This window comes from Podarcis cretensis (genome assembly GCF_951804945.1).
Source record: "Podarcis cretensis genome assembly, chromosome: 8".
NCBI classification, from domain to species: Eukaryota; Metazoa; Chordata; class Lepidosauria; order Squamata; family Lacertidae; genus Podarcis; species Podarcis cretensis.
Window position 1 is genome coordinate 12,091,948 of NC_137177.1, and position 17,113 is coordinate 12,109,060.

A 17,113-nucleotide genomic window follows, 5' to 3' on the forward strand; every position below is an offset into this window, starting at 1 on the left:
ATATAATTATTATTATTATTATTATTATTATTATTATTATTATCCACCCTCCCCAGCCAAAGGCGGGCTCAGGGCGGCTAACAACAATAAAATAGTACAAAATTCTAAAATCATTTCATTATAAAATTAATTCAACTCAAATTGATGGCAACCATTAGGCTAAAGTTCTGTGAAAATTGCCAAAGGAGGGAGTCAGGCTGTGCCCTGACCAAAGGCCTGGTGGAACAGCTCTGTCTTACAGGCCCTGCGGAAAAATGTCAAGTCCCGCAGGGCCCTAGTCTCTTGTGACAGAGCGTTCCACCAGATTGGAGCCACAGCCGAAAAAGCCCTGGCTTTAGTTGAGGCCAGCCTAACCTCTCTGTGGCCTGGGACCTTCAGGCTGGATATATATCTTCCAGTGAATAAACAACATCAGTTTCTCAGCGTGTCAATAAACTACTCGCTTACTTCATATACTACCTTTGGGTCTTTAATCCCAACAGGACAGAATATTCAGTTTCTTCATCTTTTGGCAAAATTAATAACTTTTGCTCCCAATGTATTATCAGGCAGACAGAGCTCTTGAAGAATTCCTGAAATCCAAGGAGACGGTGGCAGAATCTATCCTTCACATGGACGATGCCTTGAGTGGCAAAGAGAAAGAAATTGAAGGTACAGATTTGGGGAAACAGAAGCGCTATATTATAATTTATGAATGCCACAGATTAAATGCCACTGTAAATGTGGGGACACCAAAGGTTTTAATTGGTGTCCAGAAGATAACAGCATGGTGAGGTTCTAAAGCAGGGTTTCCCAAACTTGGGTCTCCAGCTGTTTTTGGGCTACAACTCCCATCATCCCTAGTTAGCAGGACCAGGTCACAATTATGGGAATTGTAGTCCAGAACCAGCTGGAAACCCAAGTTTGGGACCCTGTTCAAAAGTCCAGATCAGGGTTTCCCCAAACCCTGAATTCATTGACACCTTGATGAGTTTATAAAGTTGTAATTGACTGCTTCTTAGGAATGTAAATGAGGGGAAAGTGCCAAAACGCTGCAAAAACAATTATTTTAAAAGTAAAACACTGCACCTATGCATCACTTCTTAGCAATAAAGCAGCATGCTCTGAGAATACTATTGTACTGTATTGTGGAACCATCTTATTAAATTCAGGGGTTCCTCACTGGCAAGGAAGGTGGACCCTGTACCCATACCCTTTATTTCTAGGGATAATAGTTCCTATTTATTTTTTCTATACCTTGTAAACTTCTTGTGTTTTCCTAGGCCCTTTTCTACCACCTTTCTGCCCCTTGGTCTTTATTTACCTGTTGCACATTCCTGTTGATCCCAGGGGATTAAGATCTGCCACTTGGGGAAATCTTGGCCTAGATCCACCAGTACAATGGCAAGCCCCAGAGGGAGGCCTGAGCAGAAGTTTATAGCACACAGACAGCCAGGTTCATATGAGCGTAGAGGGTTGCTCCAGATTATTCACCTTGGATGCCTGATCTGACTGCCAGCAAATCACTGCCTCTGTTTCTCCCCTGGACCACAGCCCAGCGTGCTCAGGTTGAAGCAACCCAGCTGCAACAGAGGCTTTTGGAGCAGGAGCTGGCCAACCTGGAGCAAATGATGGAGGATAAGAAGCGACATAATGAGGAAGGCATCCAGCGGCTGAAGGAGGAGTGGGAGGAAGAGATGAAGAAGATGAAAGAGGAGGCTGAAAGGAGAAAGAGGGATTTCCGCAAGGTAATGAGAGGAATGCATGGCACTGTATTGTTTTTTATTTACACACACACACACACACACACACACACACACACCTTTATTGTGATCCATGGACTCAAAATACACAGTACAATTGTTTTTCCATTTACATTGTCGCTGTTGTTTTAATTTCATTTTTGTATTATTCCCTTGTATTCATGGATGCATATTTGTACTTACCTTCACACTGATTTGAAGCCACTTTGTGTCCTTCCCAAAAGAGGCTCCTGGGAGGCCGGAGGGACATTGCTGGAACAGCTCTTGGGTTGGGGCAATTGGCTAAAATGTTTTAAATGGTTCCAATTTTGGTTTCTCTGGTTGTTTTTGGTCGGGTTGATGTTGGTTAAATGTTTTGTTGGGGTTGGTGGTTATTTTAATTTGGGTATAACTGTAAACTGTTTATTATTGTTTTTGTTCTTATTATTATTGATTTATTGGTTTGTTTGTTGCTCGTGTAGGATATTTTGTTTTTTAATGTTTGATGCCTTGTTGTGTTTTTATATATGTTGTAAGCCACCCAGAGTGGCTGAGGAAACCCAGCAAGATGGGTGGGATATAAAATTTATAATCATCATCATCATCATCTCCAACTAGGAGAAAGTGTTTTCAGAGAGCCCCTCTCCAGCATGCTGGGAAATGCATGTTTATTTTGTAACCAAAGGCAACGTGGGCCTTGTGACCCAAGACAGGCCTGATTCCACCGTGAGTTTGTATCTGTTGCCCTCACTCATCTGTTTTCTCAGTTGAACAATGACTGTGTGCTCCTTGTCTCTCTAGGGGCTGCTAAGACAGAGGTTTTTGCTGATGGCCATGGAAACAGAAGTGGAGCTCCTAAGTCTCAAGGCATAAAGGAACAATACCTCAGGGCTTACGCTTACTACAGAAGCTATCTACAGTGGAGTTTTGAGGACCAAATAAAGAGGCCTGGAAGTCAGGACATAACCGCAAGGCTGGACAATTGGAAACTTCAAACTAGTGCAGGTTATGGCAGCCTGCTTGTTGACTGGCACGAGCTGTTGAATACTACATTGCCTGTTTTGAACCATCTGCACTACCATATTTCTGCAATCACTTTGAAGTGCTGATTATGACTTTTAAAAGGTGATCAGCCTGGTTTCCTCAAGGGATGTCTCCTCCCATATGAGCCTCTCTCATAGGAAGAACTTACAACAATGGCTTGGTCCAGCTTCTGTCTAATGAGGAAGTCATAAGAGGAACTGCTTTCCAAGAAATGGTTCTACTGTCACAGCCTTCCTGCTGGCTAAATAAGAAAAGAACAGCAATAACCCTGTTTATTTCAGCAGGCCTGTGCTGTTTTGTGTTTCTTTCTCTTATTGTCCAGCTTCAATGGGCCATTGTGTTGTCGTTTGTTGTTGTATTTTAAATCTGTAAACCACTGTGATATAGTTTATGAACAGATATATGTAAATTTCAAATAAAATAAATGTGCAATCCTGAGTGTGTCTATTCTGAAGTATTAATTTCAGCAGAGTTACTCTCAAGTGTGCATAGGACAGGCTGCATTCTTACACCATACCTCATAACACTGAATTCATACCATGGTTGGCTAAGGGAGCGTTCACACAATACATATATCATTATGTGTTAGTTTACCTTGTTGAAAATGCAGATTTCTGTTTAAACATAACTCTTCTCTTGACAGGAACACCTGGGGATTTCCTTTTAGTTTTTATCATGTTTTATTCATGCGTTGACAAATGTTTTAAATACATCGCTGTAGTACTTGTCATACTGCCACTAGTTGTCACTATGGTACTCCCCACGCAGCTAATGGTGACTGCAGAAGCAGTTTGTGAGGAAGGGGAAGGATACATCTTTGGGGGAGGGAAACCCATCATTCTTTAAATCCCTGTGGTTCCAGTTTGATGGGACCAGACAAACTGGAACAACAGGCCCAGTTTACTGAAAACTTCTTTGTTTTTTTTTATTATTTGCATTTTCAAAAACAGGAACAGAAAACATATTTAACCCCCTCCTTCTGTCCCACTTACAACTTCGTACCAAACACAGCATGTATACTAATACCAAATGACTTCCCTTCCACCCTTTTCCTGGTTCCTTTGCTTTTCTACTATTCCGCGTAATCCACATCTTTTTAATCATCCAATTTGTTATCTATTTAAAACTCTTTATCTCTGCTGGATTTAGTTCACTGAACTTCTTGAGTGCAGTGAGCTAGCAAATGGAGAAGCATTCGTGGCTGCTTTGATTTCTAATCTGCACAAGAAATTTCACAACCTTAAACATGACAAAATTAAGAGCTAAGAAACAGAATTAGAGAGAGACTGGGTGCTCTGGGTTTGTTTTTAATTTTCCCACATCTTCTAATTTGGGCAGTAGGGTCATCCTGTTGGTTCTAATGGGCCTCCTGTTTACTAGGAAGGCAGTTAGCAGTCTGTGCAAACCAGTGAACATTTAACAAGATGAATTTTAACAGGGAGAAATGTAAAGTATTGCACTTGGGCAACCAAAATGAGAGGCACAAATACAAGATGGGTGACACCTGGCTTGAGAGCAGTACATGTGAAAAGGATCTAGGAGTCTTGGTTGACCACAAACTTGACATGAGCCAACAGTGTGACGCGGCAGCTAAAAGAGCCAATGCAATTCTGGGCTGCATCAATAGGAGTATTGCATCTAGATCAAGGGAAGTAATAGTGCCACTGTATTCTGCTCTGGTCAGACCTCACCTGGAGTACTGTGTCCAGTTCTGGGCACCTCAGAGGAGGGCAACCAAAATGGTCAAAGGCCTGGAAACGATGCCTTATGAGGAACGGCTAAGGGAGCTGGGCATGTTTAGCCTGGAGAAGAGGAGGTTAAGGGGTGATATGATAGCCATGTTCAAATATATAAAAGGATGTCACATAGAGGAGGGAGAAAGGTTGTTTTCTGCTGCTCCAGAGAAGCGGACACGGAGCAATGGATCCAAACTACAAGAAAGAAGATTCCACCTAAACATTAGGAAGAACTTCCTGACAGTAAGAGCTGTTCGACAGTGGAATTTGCTGCCAAGGAGTGTGGTGGAGTCTCCTTCTTTGGAGGTCTTTAAGCAGAGGCTTGACAACCATATGTCAGGAGTGCTCTGATGGTGTTTCCTGCTTGGCAGGGAGTTGAACTCGATGGCCGTTGTGGTCTCTTCCAACTCTATGATTCTATGATCTCCTAACAAGCTTGCTTGACGTACGGATTCCTTTCCTTTCTCTGGTGTGTGCCATATTTTCTCCTCTTAAACAATTAAGGAACTGCCAGAGTGGATGGGGACCCATTGTAGATGTGCACCTGATTTAGGGAATAATAACCATTGGGGAAAGTTTGAATGGGTTCATGGAAAGCGAGGAGGAGGAGGATGCTTGGTGCTACAGTCAAACCTCAGTTGTCAAACGTCATCTTTTCCAGAAAACTATTTGACTTCCGAAATGTTTGACAACTGAAAACTGAAAGCAGAAGCCTCAATACAATAGGGAAACTCAAAATGGAGGCCAAGTAGCATAAGGTTACCAGATTTTTTTCAATGAATCCAGGGACACAATCAATCAATCAATCAATCAATTGCATACATACATACATACATACTAACTACATGTCTGGGACGTTGATGCTGCAGTGGTGGCAGAGGGGCTGCCACCGCCTTGACCTCAACCACCACGTTCCCCCTTCCTCTGAGGCTTCTATCTCTTTTCTCCATGAGCCTGGGCAGCCCCTAAGTTGTTGGTTCTTTGGTGGTGGTGGGGAAGCGGTGCGCGGTGGGTCAGGCATGGAAGGCGGAGAAGGAGGGCTGAGAGTGGCAGTGGCAGTGAGGCACGGGCAGCGCGACGCCTCCCTTTCCATCGGAGCAGCCCCAATCCCATTCCTACTTGTGTGCAAGCAGGAGGGGGTGGGGATCCCTCAGTTGGGAAGGGAGGCTTCCTGTTGCCTAACTGAGAGATCCCCGCCCACTCCTGTTTGCATGCAAACAAGCTCTGATAGGCAGCGTGAAGCCTCCCTTCACAGCTTAGTTGCTGGGGTCAGGGAAGGTGGAGGCGGCCCAGAAGCTGCATCTTAAAGCCCCCGCACCATCATCATATGGGGACTTCCAAGCAGCTCCTGAAGCCAGCCAGAGCCGACTGCTCCGGGCTGCTGAGACTGCCACTGCTGCGTTCCCGGGGACATTAGATGAAATCCGGGGACATTCCGGGGATGGAATTTGTCCAGGGACTTATTCGCAAATCCGGGAACTGTCCCCGGGAAACGGGGGTGTCTGGTAACCCTAGAGTAGCATGTTCGGCTTCCGGAAATAGTTTGAAAGTCAGAGCAGTTACTTCCAGGCTTTCGGTGTTCAGGAACCAAAACGTTCCAAAACAGAGGCATTTGGGAACTCAGGTTTGACTGTATCTTTCCCTTAAGGCTGTGGCAAATATTACAACCAAGCACAGAACCAACCAGATCCCATGCCCAGCAAAGTGGAAACACAGAAAACCAGCAGCCATTTAACATCATCTCCTTCATGTCCTGTAAGCTCTCAACTGTGGAGTTAGCACTTTTGCAAACGCCTCACACGATGTTTGTTCTGGTCTTGCAAGGAATTCTTTACCAGATTTAGGTTGGAGGACCTTGTTGACAGAATGATGCCTCCCTCTGTCTGCACTAGATAGCGAGGGTCCCTGACCATGGCTCTGTTTGTTCAGATCTTTTCTCTGGTGAAAACCACCTTTATTTTGAGTTTGTGTGTTTCCCCTCATTTTCTAGTTTCACCTGTTTGGGTGAAGTCAGGACCCACCTTCCTCCTTGCTTCCCAACCCCCAAATGCCAGGGATTTAGGTCAAGCAATGAAGCTATGGATCTGTGGAGTTTAGCATAGGCACAAACTCCTAGGGGCTGAGGTCCATTTGCCACCCCCCGTAAAATATTTGAGGGGTCCAGCTCCCCCCCAACAAAAGTTTAAATGGTGTGTGAGCACCATGCCATGTGATTGATTATGTGGAGCGGGGTTTACCTGGCCCCCCCATTATTTTATTCAAGTTGGCACCCCTGTAGTGTAGTAACTACAAAGTGGGCCATATGCTGTGGCAGATTGGGGTTATAGGGACACCCAATGTGTTTCCCTCTGTGCTGAGAGCAGCTGCCCCACATGTATCACTTCCTACTTGCTTCAGCTCTTCATGCGCTCTCTCTCTCTTAAGGACCCTGAGCTATTTAGTGTTGTTAGGAAACTGGCCCACCCCTCCACCCACACACCCATTGCTTAATTCTTTCTCAAGCTCTGGGAGGAAGACCTTCCTTTCATTGCCTACAGACAGCCACCCAATCTTAAGGAACTCCTCACCTACAATAATACAACAACCAGACTTAACATGGACACTGGTACCAGAGCCTGCAATAAACCCAGATGCCAACTTTGCACCCGGACAACACCATTACTGGCCCCAACATCAAACATACCATCTCAGGACTATTTAATTGTTCATCTTCTAACATTGTGTGTGCCATCAAATGCCAACAGTGCCCTTCTGCTCTCTATATTGGACAAACAGGCCAAACCCTATGCCAAAAGGATAAGTGGGACATAAATCTGATACAGTGGTACCTCAGGTTACAGACGCTTCAGGTTACTGACACCACTAACCCAGAAACAGTACCTCGGGTTAAGAACTTTGCTTCAGGATGAGAACAGAAATCACGCTGTGGCGGCACAGCGGCAGCGGGAAGCCCCATTAGCTAAAGTGGTGCTTCAGGTTAAGAACAGTTTCAGGTTAAGAACGGCACTCCAGAACGAATTAAGTTCTTAACCCGAGGTACCACTGTATCAGGAATCACAAGACCGAGAAACCAGTAGGAGAACACTTCACTCTCCCAGGACATTCTATAAAGGTAAAGGTAAAGGTATCCCTGCCCGTACGGGCCAGTCTTGACAGACTCTGGGGTTGTGCGCCCATCTCACTTAAGAGGCCAGGGGCCAGCGCTGTCCGGAGACACTTCCGGGTCACGTGGCCAGCGTGACATCGCTGCTCTGGCCAGAGCCAGAGCCAGAGCCGCACACGGAAATGCCGTTTACCTTCCCGCTGGTAAGCGGTCCCTATTTATCTACTTGCACCCGGAGGTGCTTTCGAACTGCTAGGTTGGCAGGCGCTGGGACCGAGCAGCGGGAGCGCACCCCGCCGCAGGGATTCGAACCGCCGACCTTTCGATCGCCAAGCCCTAGGCGCTGAGGCTTTTACCCACAGCGCCACCTGCGTCCCTTCTAGGACATTCTATACAAGATCTCAAAGTAGCTGTCTTATTACAAAAGAGACTGGAAAGATAAGTTGCTGAATTGCGACGCAGGTGGCGCTGTGGGTTAAACCACAGAGCCTAGGACATGCCGATCAGAAGGTCAGCAGTTTGAATCCCTGCGACGGTGTGAGCTCCCGTCGCTCGGTTCCAGCTCCTGCCAACCTAGCAGTTCGAAAGCACAAATTACAAGATAAATAGGTATCGCTCCGGCGGGAAGGTAAACGGCGTTTCCGTGCGCTGCTCTGGTTCGCCAGAAGCGGCTTAGTCATGCTGGCCACATGACCCAGAAGCTGTACGCTGGCTCCCTTGGCCAATAAAGTGAGATGAGCGCCACAACCCCAGAGTCGGTCATGACTGGACCTAATGGTCAGGGGTCCCTTTACCAAACTTAAAACCATGGAGATACCTGGTCTGAATAGAGACATTGGATTCCTATCTCATTATACATCTCACCCCTTGCTTTTTCCTGTAAGACCAACTGCAGTCGTTAACAGTCGTCAACAGGTTTACCACACCTATCAGCCAATCACCCATTCCCACCACCCTTCTGAGTAATACCCCTCCCCACCCTCTCACTATATAGAAGGGTCTGGTGACTTCTGTTTCAGTGTACAGTGGTACCAAGGGTTAAGTACTTAATTCGTTCCGGAGGTCCGTACTTAACCTGAAACTGTTCTTAACCTTAATAACGATCAGGCTTTGCTTTTTCCAAATCCTGGTGTGGTCTCTGTCTTTTCCCGACCGGTACAGAGCCTTCATTTGCGCTCCTTCCAAGGTCCTGGTCCTCCTTCCGAGGCAGGGGCCCCTTGGGGAGGCAATTAAATATTTATTTCACCTGTTTGCTCGTTTCCCAGAATCGCGCGCCTTTCAGGGAAAGAGGTGCGCAGCCCGGGGACTTTCGCTTTCGTTCCTCGCATATCTTGAAGCGTCGCCAGGGGCAATAAAGGAGGCTGATTGGTCGCGAAGATTTCCCATTTCCCGGAAGGCCAGCTGGGGCGCTGCAAGAGCTTTCGAGCTACAAAAGCGTCTTGCAGTTCCCGAGTTCTTGCTCTTACCCCCGAAGGCGAGACTTGAGCTTTTCCTGCCGTCCCCTCCTGCCGTCTCCGCTGGGAACTCCGAGCAAGGCTCTCTCTCCGTCTTCCTGCCGGCCTGCCAGCTCGTCTGCAAGAGAGAACCTGCAACAATCGAGTTCAGTCAAGACCCATCCTCCCGAGGCCCGTCCCTGCAAAAAGAAAACACCACCAAAAAGTAAGAAAAGGCAGCTTCGCGATGTCGCTGTTGTTGTGAACCCCTAGCGCTCCTTTCTTTTTGCAAGGTAAACACGGCGCGGGAATCTTAGCCAGGAGCAAAAGCAGCCGAGGGAGTGTAGGAGCCAATTCGAGGAGGGGTCTTTGCGCCCCCCATAAAATATTTGACCCCCCCACCCCAAGTTGATGGGCATTGTCACTCAAATGGGGTGCGTGCACCGTGTCATGTGATCAACTATGCGGGGCGAAGCTTACCCGGGCCGTCCCAACATTTTATTCAAGTTCACCTGCGAGGGAGGGAATCGAATCCTAGCAGCAGGGAGGGGGCTGGCAAGGAAAGGGTTAATCAAACATGCAAGTCCCGTGCCCCCCCCCCACTGACCGGCTGCAGCGTGCACTCAAAACTTTTGCTTCAAAAGACCAGTGGCGTAGCGTGGGGGTTGCAGGGGGGGCCGGCTGCACCGGGCGCAACATCTGGGGGTTAGGGGGCACAAATCCACGGGTTAGGGGGCGCAAATTACTAGCCTTGCCCCGGGTGCTGACAACCCACGCTACGCCACTGCAAAAGACTCCAATAGTAGAAATAATATGTGGCTCTTGCAACAGAGGCATGGGAGGGGGGGAAAAATTAAAATGTCAGCACTCCAGAATGTATTCTTAAATAGGGAGGGGGGCAGTTCTGCCAGCTTCACATCAGTTCTGATAAAATGATAAAAGCCATAGGTGTGGTGCTGGGGGGGAATGTTGACAGCAGGGACAAAGTCTATTTCCAGGTGTGCATGAAAGAAAAATGACCGCATCTAGGACAGATGTAGACTTGTCACAACTATCCTGAGAATGTCCAGCTGGGTAACTTTCAGGTGCCAGAAAATATCTGGGATCCCAGTGAGGCGAAGCTGAATCGTGATTTGTGCCCTTCCTGAACTCTTTTTCCAGTCAGGTTTCACTCATTCACTCGCTCACAGGCAGAAAGACACTTGAATTGAATTGGACTACAATTCCCATAATCCCTAGCTAGCAGGACCAGTGGTCAGGGATGATGGGAACTGTAGTCCCAAAACAGCTGGAGACCCAAGTTTGGGAAACACTGTGTGATGGCCTGGGAATCCGATTCAGAGGCTGAACCGGAAGAATCCCAGCCTGCACAGGAGTCCCCGCCTCCAGGGCCGGCTGAACTGGGGCAGGGCCTTGATTCTGAAGCACCTGCACCTGTGCCGGATCCTCAGGAGCAGGCACCAGGTGAATCCACTCTGGCTCCAGAGGTGGTTGAAGACTCAGTGCCTACAGGTGAGTCTCCCCCTGGGCCCAGTAACCCTTCAGCCTCTCCTGAACTGCAGAGGCTCAGGGCAGAGAGGCGAAGGGAACTGGTTTCTCCCAGGAGGAGTGCTCGCCTTAAGGCCAGGAGAGGCGGGTCTCCTGGGGGCTGGGACCGCCCCTGGCCTCAGAAAAGATAAAAGCCAGTCAGCCCGGTCCCAGGTTGCGGGAGCAACGTCGTCATTGAAGAGCTGTTTCGGCCAGCATCCAGTCCTGTTTCCCCCAGAGTTCCTGTCCTTGCTGGGCTTCCCGCTGTGGACCCCGCTTCGCCCGTGGAGGACCGTCTGCCGACCCTCAACTCAGGTCCTGGACCTCGCCCCACGGTAACCTCCCCCCTGGACCAGCACACACTGACTCACTAATAGACAGAGACACACTTGAGTTTCCACTGTGTTGTGAGCTCGTGTTTTCCTTTTGCAGACCCATCTTTTGCACGATGGCCCCAGGGCAGGTCCACATGGAGGCTCCTGTTTGCCTAATTGAGAACATGCTGGATGGGAAGCTTGTGGTGAACCGGGAGGCTGCAGAGCTGCTTGCCAGGATCCGCCAGCCGGTGGTGGTGGTGGCCATTGTGGGGTTGTACCGCACTGGCAAGTCCTACCTCATGAACAGGCTTGCCGGCAAGAGAAAAGGTGATTTGGCTTCATGAATATTTCCTGTTACTCAAGGGAAGGGCTGGAGTCTAGTAGCCGCATGAGGAGCAAGGCAGTGGTGTAAATTAATATTTATATAGATCCAGAGGGGAGATAGGACTTTGAGTCAGAGGTTTGTGGTCCCCACTCAGCAGAATTCACAGGAGGGAAGGTTATTTTATATATATATATATATATATATATATATATATGACGAGAACCTGCTCGCCATCCGTAAATAATCAGTCTCACGCCAAGATGAGTTGAAGTCTGGCCGCAGCTCGCTTCTAGAAGCTGCTGTAGCCCCAACCTTTATTGTGTGTCCACGAAAAGATACAAATTCAAGGAGAGAGCTTTGCCTCAGTCAGCAGATAAAAGACAATACAATACATTAGTCTCATGTTCTCACACCAGACCACGCAGTTGATCATGTTATACTACGTGAACCAATCATTGGATGGCATGAGCTCTCCACGCGTTGATCATGCTCCAAGCAATGCTTTCTGCTATGAAATCATCCTTGCAATAATGAACTTTTGCCCATGCTCTTATGGACAAATGACCATATTCCCACATCCCCTCTTTTCTTGTTTATATTATAAGAGGGACCCTTAATCATATATTTCATTACATTGGGAAATCAAAGAGGGTAGGTATTGAATACAGCACACCATAATAAAACCAACAATACATGCAATTACAATCAATAATATTTTTCTTAACTATGCTCTATTAGGTAGCCAAGAAAACAACCATTCCATGGATCAAAACCTTCGGGTGGATTCAAAGGATTATGGGCTATCATTTGTTCCATATAATCAGTAGTAGCAGAGATATTAGTCGATTGATCAGATATATACATACAACAATGAGAATGAATCAAGGCACAAACTCCACCTTAGGAAGCAAGGATTACATAAGAAATTTTAAGCGCTACATCTCTTATTTCTGACATTTATTTCAAAATCATTTTTCTCAGCAGCCAACTGGCACTAGCCAAGCATATCCCGCTTGCTGTAACTAAAAAGATTGCAACAAGGTAGAGAACAGAGCCCATTATCTTCTCAGGCCCTGCTAAAGAACCACATTGCAACTTGCTTTCTGTCCGGGAACCATGCCAAAGCACAAGAATGAAACAAAACTGGAACACACTGAAATCCCCTCACCCCCTGTCCTGCCAAGAGTCCACAATAGTTCCAAGACAGCTTTCTGTACATGCTCAGGGGAACACACCATGGGGCAGGACTTCTGAGGGAGGAGAAAAGAAGAAGAGATCTGGGGGGTAAAATCCAAGCGATGCCAGTATAGCGAGGGCATCCTTCAAAGCCAGGTTCAGTTCCCAAACAAGAGGCGGCAAAACTGTAATGATAAGTGGTGGTTACAGATAGGTAGCCGTGTTGGTCTGCCATAGTCAAAACAAAAAAATTCCTTCCAGTAGCACCTTAAAGACCAACTAAGTCAGTTCTTGGTATGTGCTTTCGTGTGCATGCACACTTCTTCAGATACACTGAAACAGAAGTTTCCAGACCCTTCTATATAGTGAGAAGGTGGGGAGGGGTATTACTCAGAAGGGTAGTGGGAATGGGTGATTGGCAGATAGCTGTGATGAGCCTGTTGACGACTCTTAACGACTGCAATAGGTCTTACAGGAAAAAGCAAGGGGTGAAAAGGTGAAAAATGGCTTTGTCATGTATAATGAGATAAGAATCCAAGGTCTTTGTTCAGACCAGGTCTCTCCATGGTTTTAAGTTTGGTGATAAGTTGCAATTCAGCAGCTTCTCTTTCCAGTCTATTTCTGAAATTCCTTTGTAGTAAAACAGCTACTTTGAGATCTTGTATAGAATGTCCTGGGAGATTGAAGTGTTCTCCTACTGGTTTCTCTGTCTTGTGATTCCTGATGTCCTGGCATTTGATGGCATATGCCATCAAATGCCAACAGTGTCCTTCAGCTCTCTATATTGGACAAACAGGCCAGACCTTACGCCAAAGAATAAACGGACATAAATCAGACATCAGGAATCACAAGATTCTTATCTCATTATACATGACAAAGCCATTTTTCACCTTTTCACCCCTTGCTTTTTCCTGTAAGACCTATTGCAGTCGTTAAGAGTCGTCAACAAGCTCATCACAGCTATCTGCCAATCACCCATTCCCACCACCCTTCTGAGTAATACCCCTCCCCACCTTCTCACTATATAGAAGGGTCTGGAAACTTCTGTTTCAGTGTATCTGAAGAAGTGTACATGCACACGAAAGCTCATACCAAGAACTGACTTAGTTGGTCTTTAAGGTGCTACTGGAAGGAATTTTTTTGTTTTGATAAGTGGTGGTCACTGTAGCATGCGGTAGGGACGAAGATGGCCTTTCAACGTGCCAGGAAACACTGGAACAGCTGTAGAAGGTGACTCCATCCAGGGCACGTCAATGTGGCGATGTCTCCAGCTGCAGGACGGGTTGAGGTCAGAAGGCAGATTCCCACAGGCAGACAGCGTAAAATACGGTTGCAAGGCGCTGGTGTCTCCTTGGGCGAAGACGATGTGAAGTTCAGCAGGCGTAAAATCCTTTCTGCCAAATACCCAGGGTGGCCAGTGTGAGATCTAAGATGTGCTTCATAAAATTGACAAGTCCTGGCCTGTATCAAAGATGGGGCACTTTGTGCTGGGGTGACATTGCTGTGCGATAGATCTGCACTGTGCATGAAAATGACCCACTTCGCCACATTCAAAACAGGTTTTATCCTTGGCAGGATTTTGGGACACGCTGGAAGTCAGAGCCATGGCTAAAAGGCGAGCTTTATGCGTCTCAGTGCCTACTGACTGGCAGGCTTTAAGCATATCTGCAATGGCTATATTGGGAGTTGTCATCAAAGGGCGTAGTGCTTGCTTACAGTCCTCATTCGCATTATCAAATGCAAGCTGGCGAACAATCACTTCTTGGGCTGCCATGTCTTGAACTTGCCGCTTAAGGGTGTTATACAAGTGATCGACAAATTGTCCATAAGGCTCTGTGGGGCCCCGTCGAACACTTCCCCAACGGCCATCTCGCTCATTTTTGTCATCAGGTACGGAAGACAAAGCTTCTTGGGCAGCGGCAGTAGTAGCCGTCCAATACATGGGGTCAAGGGCCAACTGTTGGGCAATAGTAAGAAAATTGCCTCCTCCCGTCAGCCCATCAAGAACATCAGTTTGGGTCAGCAGAACAGGGGCAGGCGGAGCAGCTGCACCTGCGGCAGCAGCAGCAAGCGCGGCCTGGTGAGCAGCTTGAGCAGCATTGTTAAGAGTAGTGCGAATATCTTCCACCCTGCGCTGACACGCCCAATGCCATGCTTGCATGAACAAAATCATTTGATGAGGCTGCAAAACAGTACGTGCCAGCAATTTAATGTCCTCCGGTAGTAGATTTTGTTGGAACAGGGTGCCAAAAAGTCCCAAAGTATAAGGAGAATGCAGCCCATTGTCTCGAACAGAAGAATAAAGTTCCTTTATGAATCTCAAATCGAACCGTTCATGCTGTGCTGGGCCTCCCCCGGGAGCAGCAGGAACAATCACAGGAAAGAGATTAGGAGTTGTAGAATCAAAAGGCAGCAACGGAGCAGCGGCGCGAAGGGCCTCTTGAAGTGGGGTGGAAGCGGTGCCAGAAGCCTTGGGCAGAGGAGGTGGGGGCTTTGGAGGGACATAAACTGGTAGTTCCGAAGAAGACAATGTGAGATATAGAGACGAAGGAGGGAGGGTAGGTGAAAAAGCCGATGCAGCAGCCAGGAGAATATTTGCAGGAGTTAAACTCGACATAGCTTTGTAGACTTTACACCAGGCATGTAACACTTTGACATCAATTTGAGGATGGTTCTGGAAAAATTGCCCTATTTTTTCTCAGTCTTTTAAATTCCAAGTGCCATTTTGAGGATACCAGGGGCAGTGGGTGTCCAGGGCTTCTATGAGTGCCTTGAGATCGGCATCCAGGACAACAAGGTTGTTACTGGCCAAGAGAAATTTAAGTTCATCAAAAAACTTCTTCTGTGGTGCAGAAAGAGACAGCCCCATGATAGTGAGAGTAGCAGAAAAAGAGAGCAGTCGCTGGGATCCACAAAGGATGAAAAGGAGCGACAAAAGAAGGGAGCACTAACTGGGATCCAAAGGAGGATGAGTGGTACCTGGAGCCCTGGCCGGACGTGGTCAGTGCTGAGAGGGCCGCAGCGCACGAAGTCCGAAATCAGTCGAAGTCCGAAAGAGACTGTCTCACAAAGGCAGAAGGAAAGCACACACCGGGATCCGAAGTGGATGAAAGACGCGTGCTGAATGCTGGACGATGAGAAACAACGTGGAGTCCGAAGTTATTCACACGGGGCACCAAATGACGAGAACCTGCTCGCCATCCGTAAATAATCAGTCTCACGCCAAGATGGGTTGAAGAAGTCTGGCCGCAGCTCTCTTCTAGAAGCTGCTGTAGCCCCAACCTTTATTGTGTGTCCACGAAAAGATACAAATTCAAGGAGAGAGCTTTGCCTCAGTCAGCAGATAAAAGACAATACAATACATTAGTCTCATGTTCTCACACCAGACCACGCAGTTGATCATGTTATACTACGTGAACCAATCATTGGATGGCATGAGCTCTCCACGCGTTGATCAGGCTCCAAGCAATGCTTTCTGCTATGAAATCATCCTTGCAATAATGAACTTTTGCCCATGCTCTTATGGACAAATGACCATATTCACACACACACACACACACACACACACACACACACACACCACATTTCCTCCAAGGAGCTCCAGGTGGTATTCAGTTTTCCCCATATACATTTTATGCTCACAGCAACCCTGTGAGGTAGGTTCAGCTGAGAGACAGCAACTAGGGTAGGCAACATAAGGCCCGTGGGCCAGATCGCCTTCTCAATCCTGCCCTCAGACAGTCCTGGAATCAGCATGTTTTTACATGAGTAGAATGTGTCCTTTTATTTAAAATGCATCTCTGGGTTATTTGTGGGACATAGGAATTCATTCATTTCCCCCCCTTCAAAATATAGTCCGGCCCACCACATGGTCTGAGGGACGGTGGACCGGCCCATGGCTGAAAAGGGCTGCTGACCCCTGAACTAGCCCAAGGTCTCCCCGTGTGGATTCCAACTCTGTTCTTCCACATCCTAGTCCCAAGTTCAATGTTCACGACACTTTACAGCTTACATAGGTTCTTCTGTTATGTTCACTTAAGTTTTCTTTCACTAAGGGGACAGGTGCTAGGTGTTTTAACCAGAAAGAGTTTATCATCTGATCTCTCTTTACGCAGGTCACATCTGCACCATAAACCTAAAGCCCGGGAACTGTAGTTTACTACTTGCTGAGCTACTATTCCCAGAACCCAAGCGAACTACAGTTCCCATGATTCTTTGGGGGGTGGAACTCATGTGCTTTAAAGCTATGATGGGGATGTGACAAATGTTTCATTGAGTTTAGTGGGGTTTCCTAGTGACCTGCGCCTTAAGCCATGGCACCTGTTGTTTTCTGTCTCTGAATCATTGCCCGCTCTTTCCTCAGGTTTCTGTTTGGGGGCCACGGTGCAGGGGCTCACGAAGGGCATCTGGATGTGGTGCCTCCCTCACCCCCACAGGCCTGACCTCACACTGCTGCTGCTGGACACAGAAGGGTTGGGTGATGTGCAGAAGGTGAGCTGGGGGATATGGCAGCTGGGATGACAGCGGAAGACGAGCCCTTTCAAAAGAGCCTTGTGACAAAATATGTTGACCTGGTGTTAAGAATACCACAACACACATGTAACTGGCTGTAACATAACATTATATAATAACATTACAGTGGTACCTCGGGTTACATATGCTTCAGGTTACATGAGCTTCAGGTTACAGACTCCGCTAACCCAGAAATAGTGCTTCAGGTTAAGAACTTTG

The 17,113-nt window shown here is 47.3% G+C and overlaps 2 protein-coding genes across 2 annotated transcripts in view; both read left to right on the top strand.

Annotated features, from left to right (window-relative positions):
- The window catches only part of LOC307221170 (guanylate-binding protein 1-like), a 63,810-nt gene that overhangs the window by 16,098 nt on the left and 30,599 nt on the right, over nucleotides 1-17,113 (top strand). The window lies entirely within an intron of this gene.
- Nucleotides 1-17,113, top strand: part of LOC307223398 (uncharacterized protein) — a 43,102-nt gene that overhangs the window by 15,665 nt on the left and 10,324 nt on the right. Inside the window, exons 9-14 of the mRNA XM_079989368.1 lie at nucleotides 549-651; nucleotides 1,534-1,727; nucleotides 2,523-2,588; nucleotides 8,815-9,263; nucleotides 10,997-11,208; nucleotides 16,746-16,873. Of these exons, the coding sequence (XP_079845494.1) occupies nucleotides 549-651; nucleotides 1,534-1,727; nucleotides 2,523-2,588; nucleotides 8,815-9,263; nucleotides 10,997-11,208; nucleotides 16,746-16,873 (1,152 nt within the window). The remainder of the gene's footprint in view (nucleotides 1-548; nucleotides 652-1,533; nucleotides 1,728-2,522; nucleotides 2,589-8,814; nucleotides 9,264-10,996; nucleotides 11,209-16,745; nucleotides 16,874-17,113) is intronic.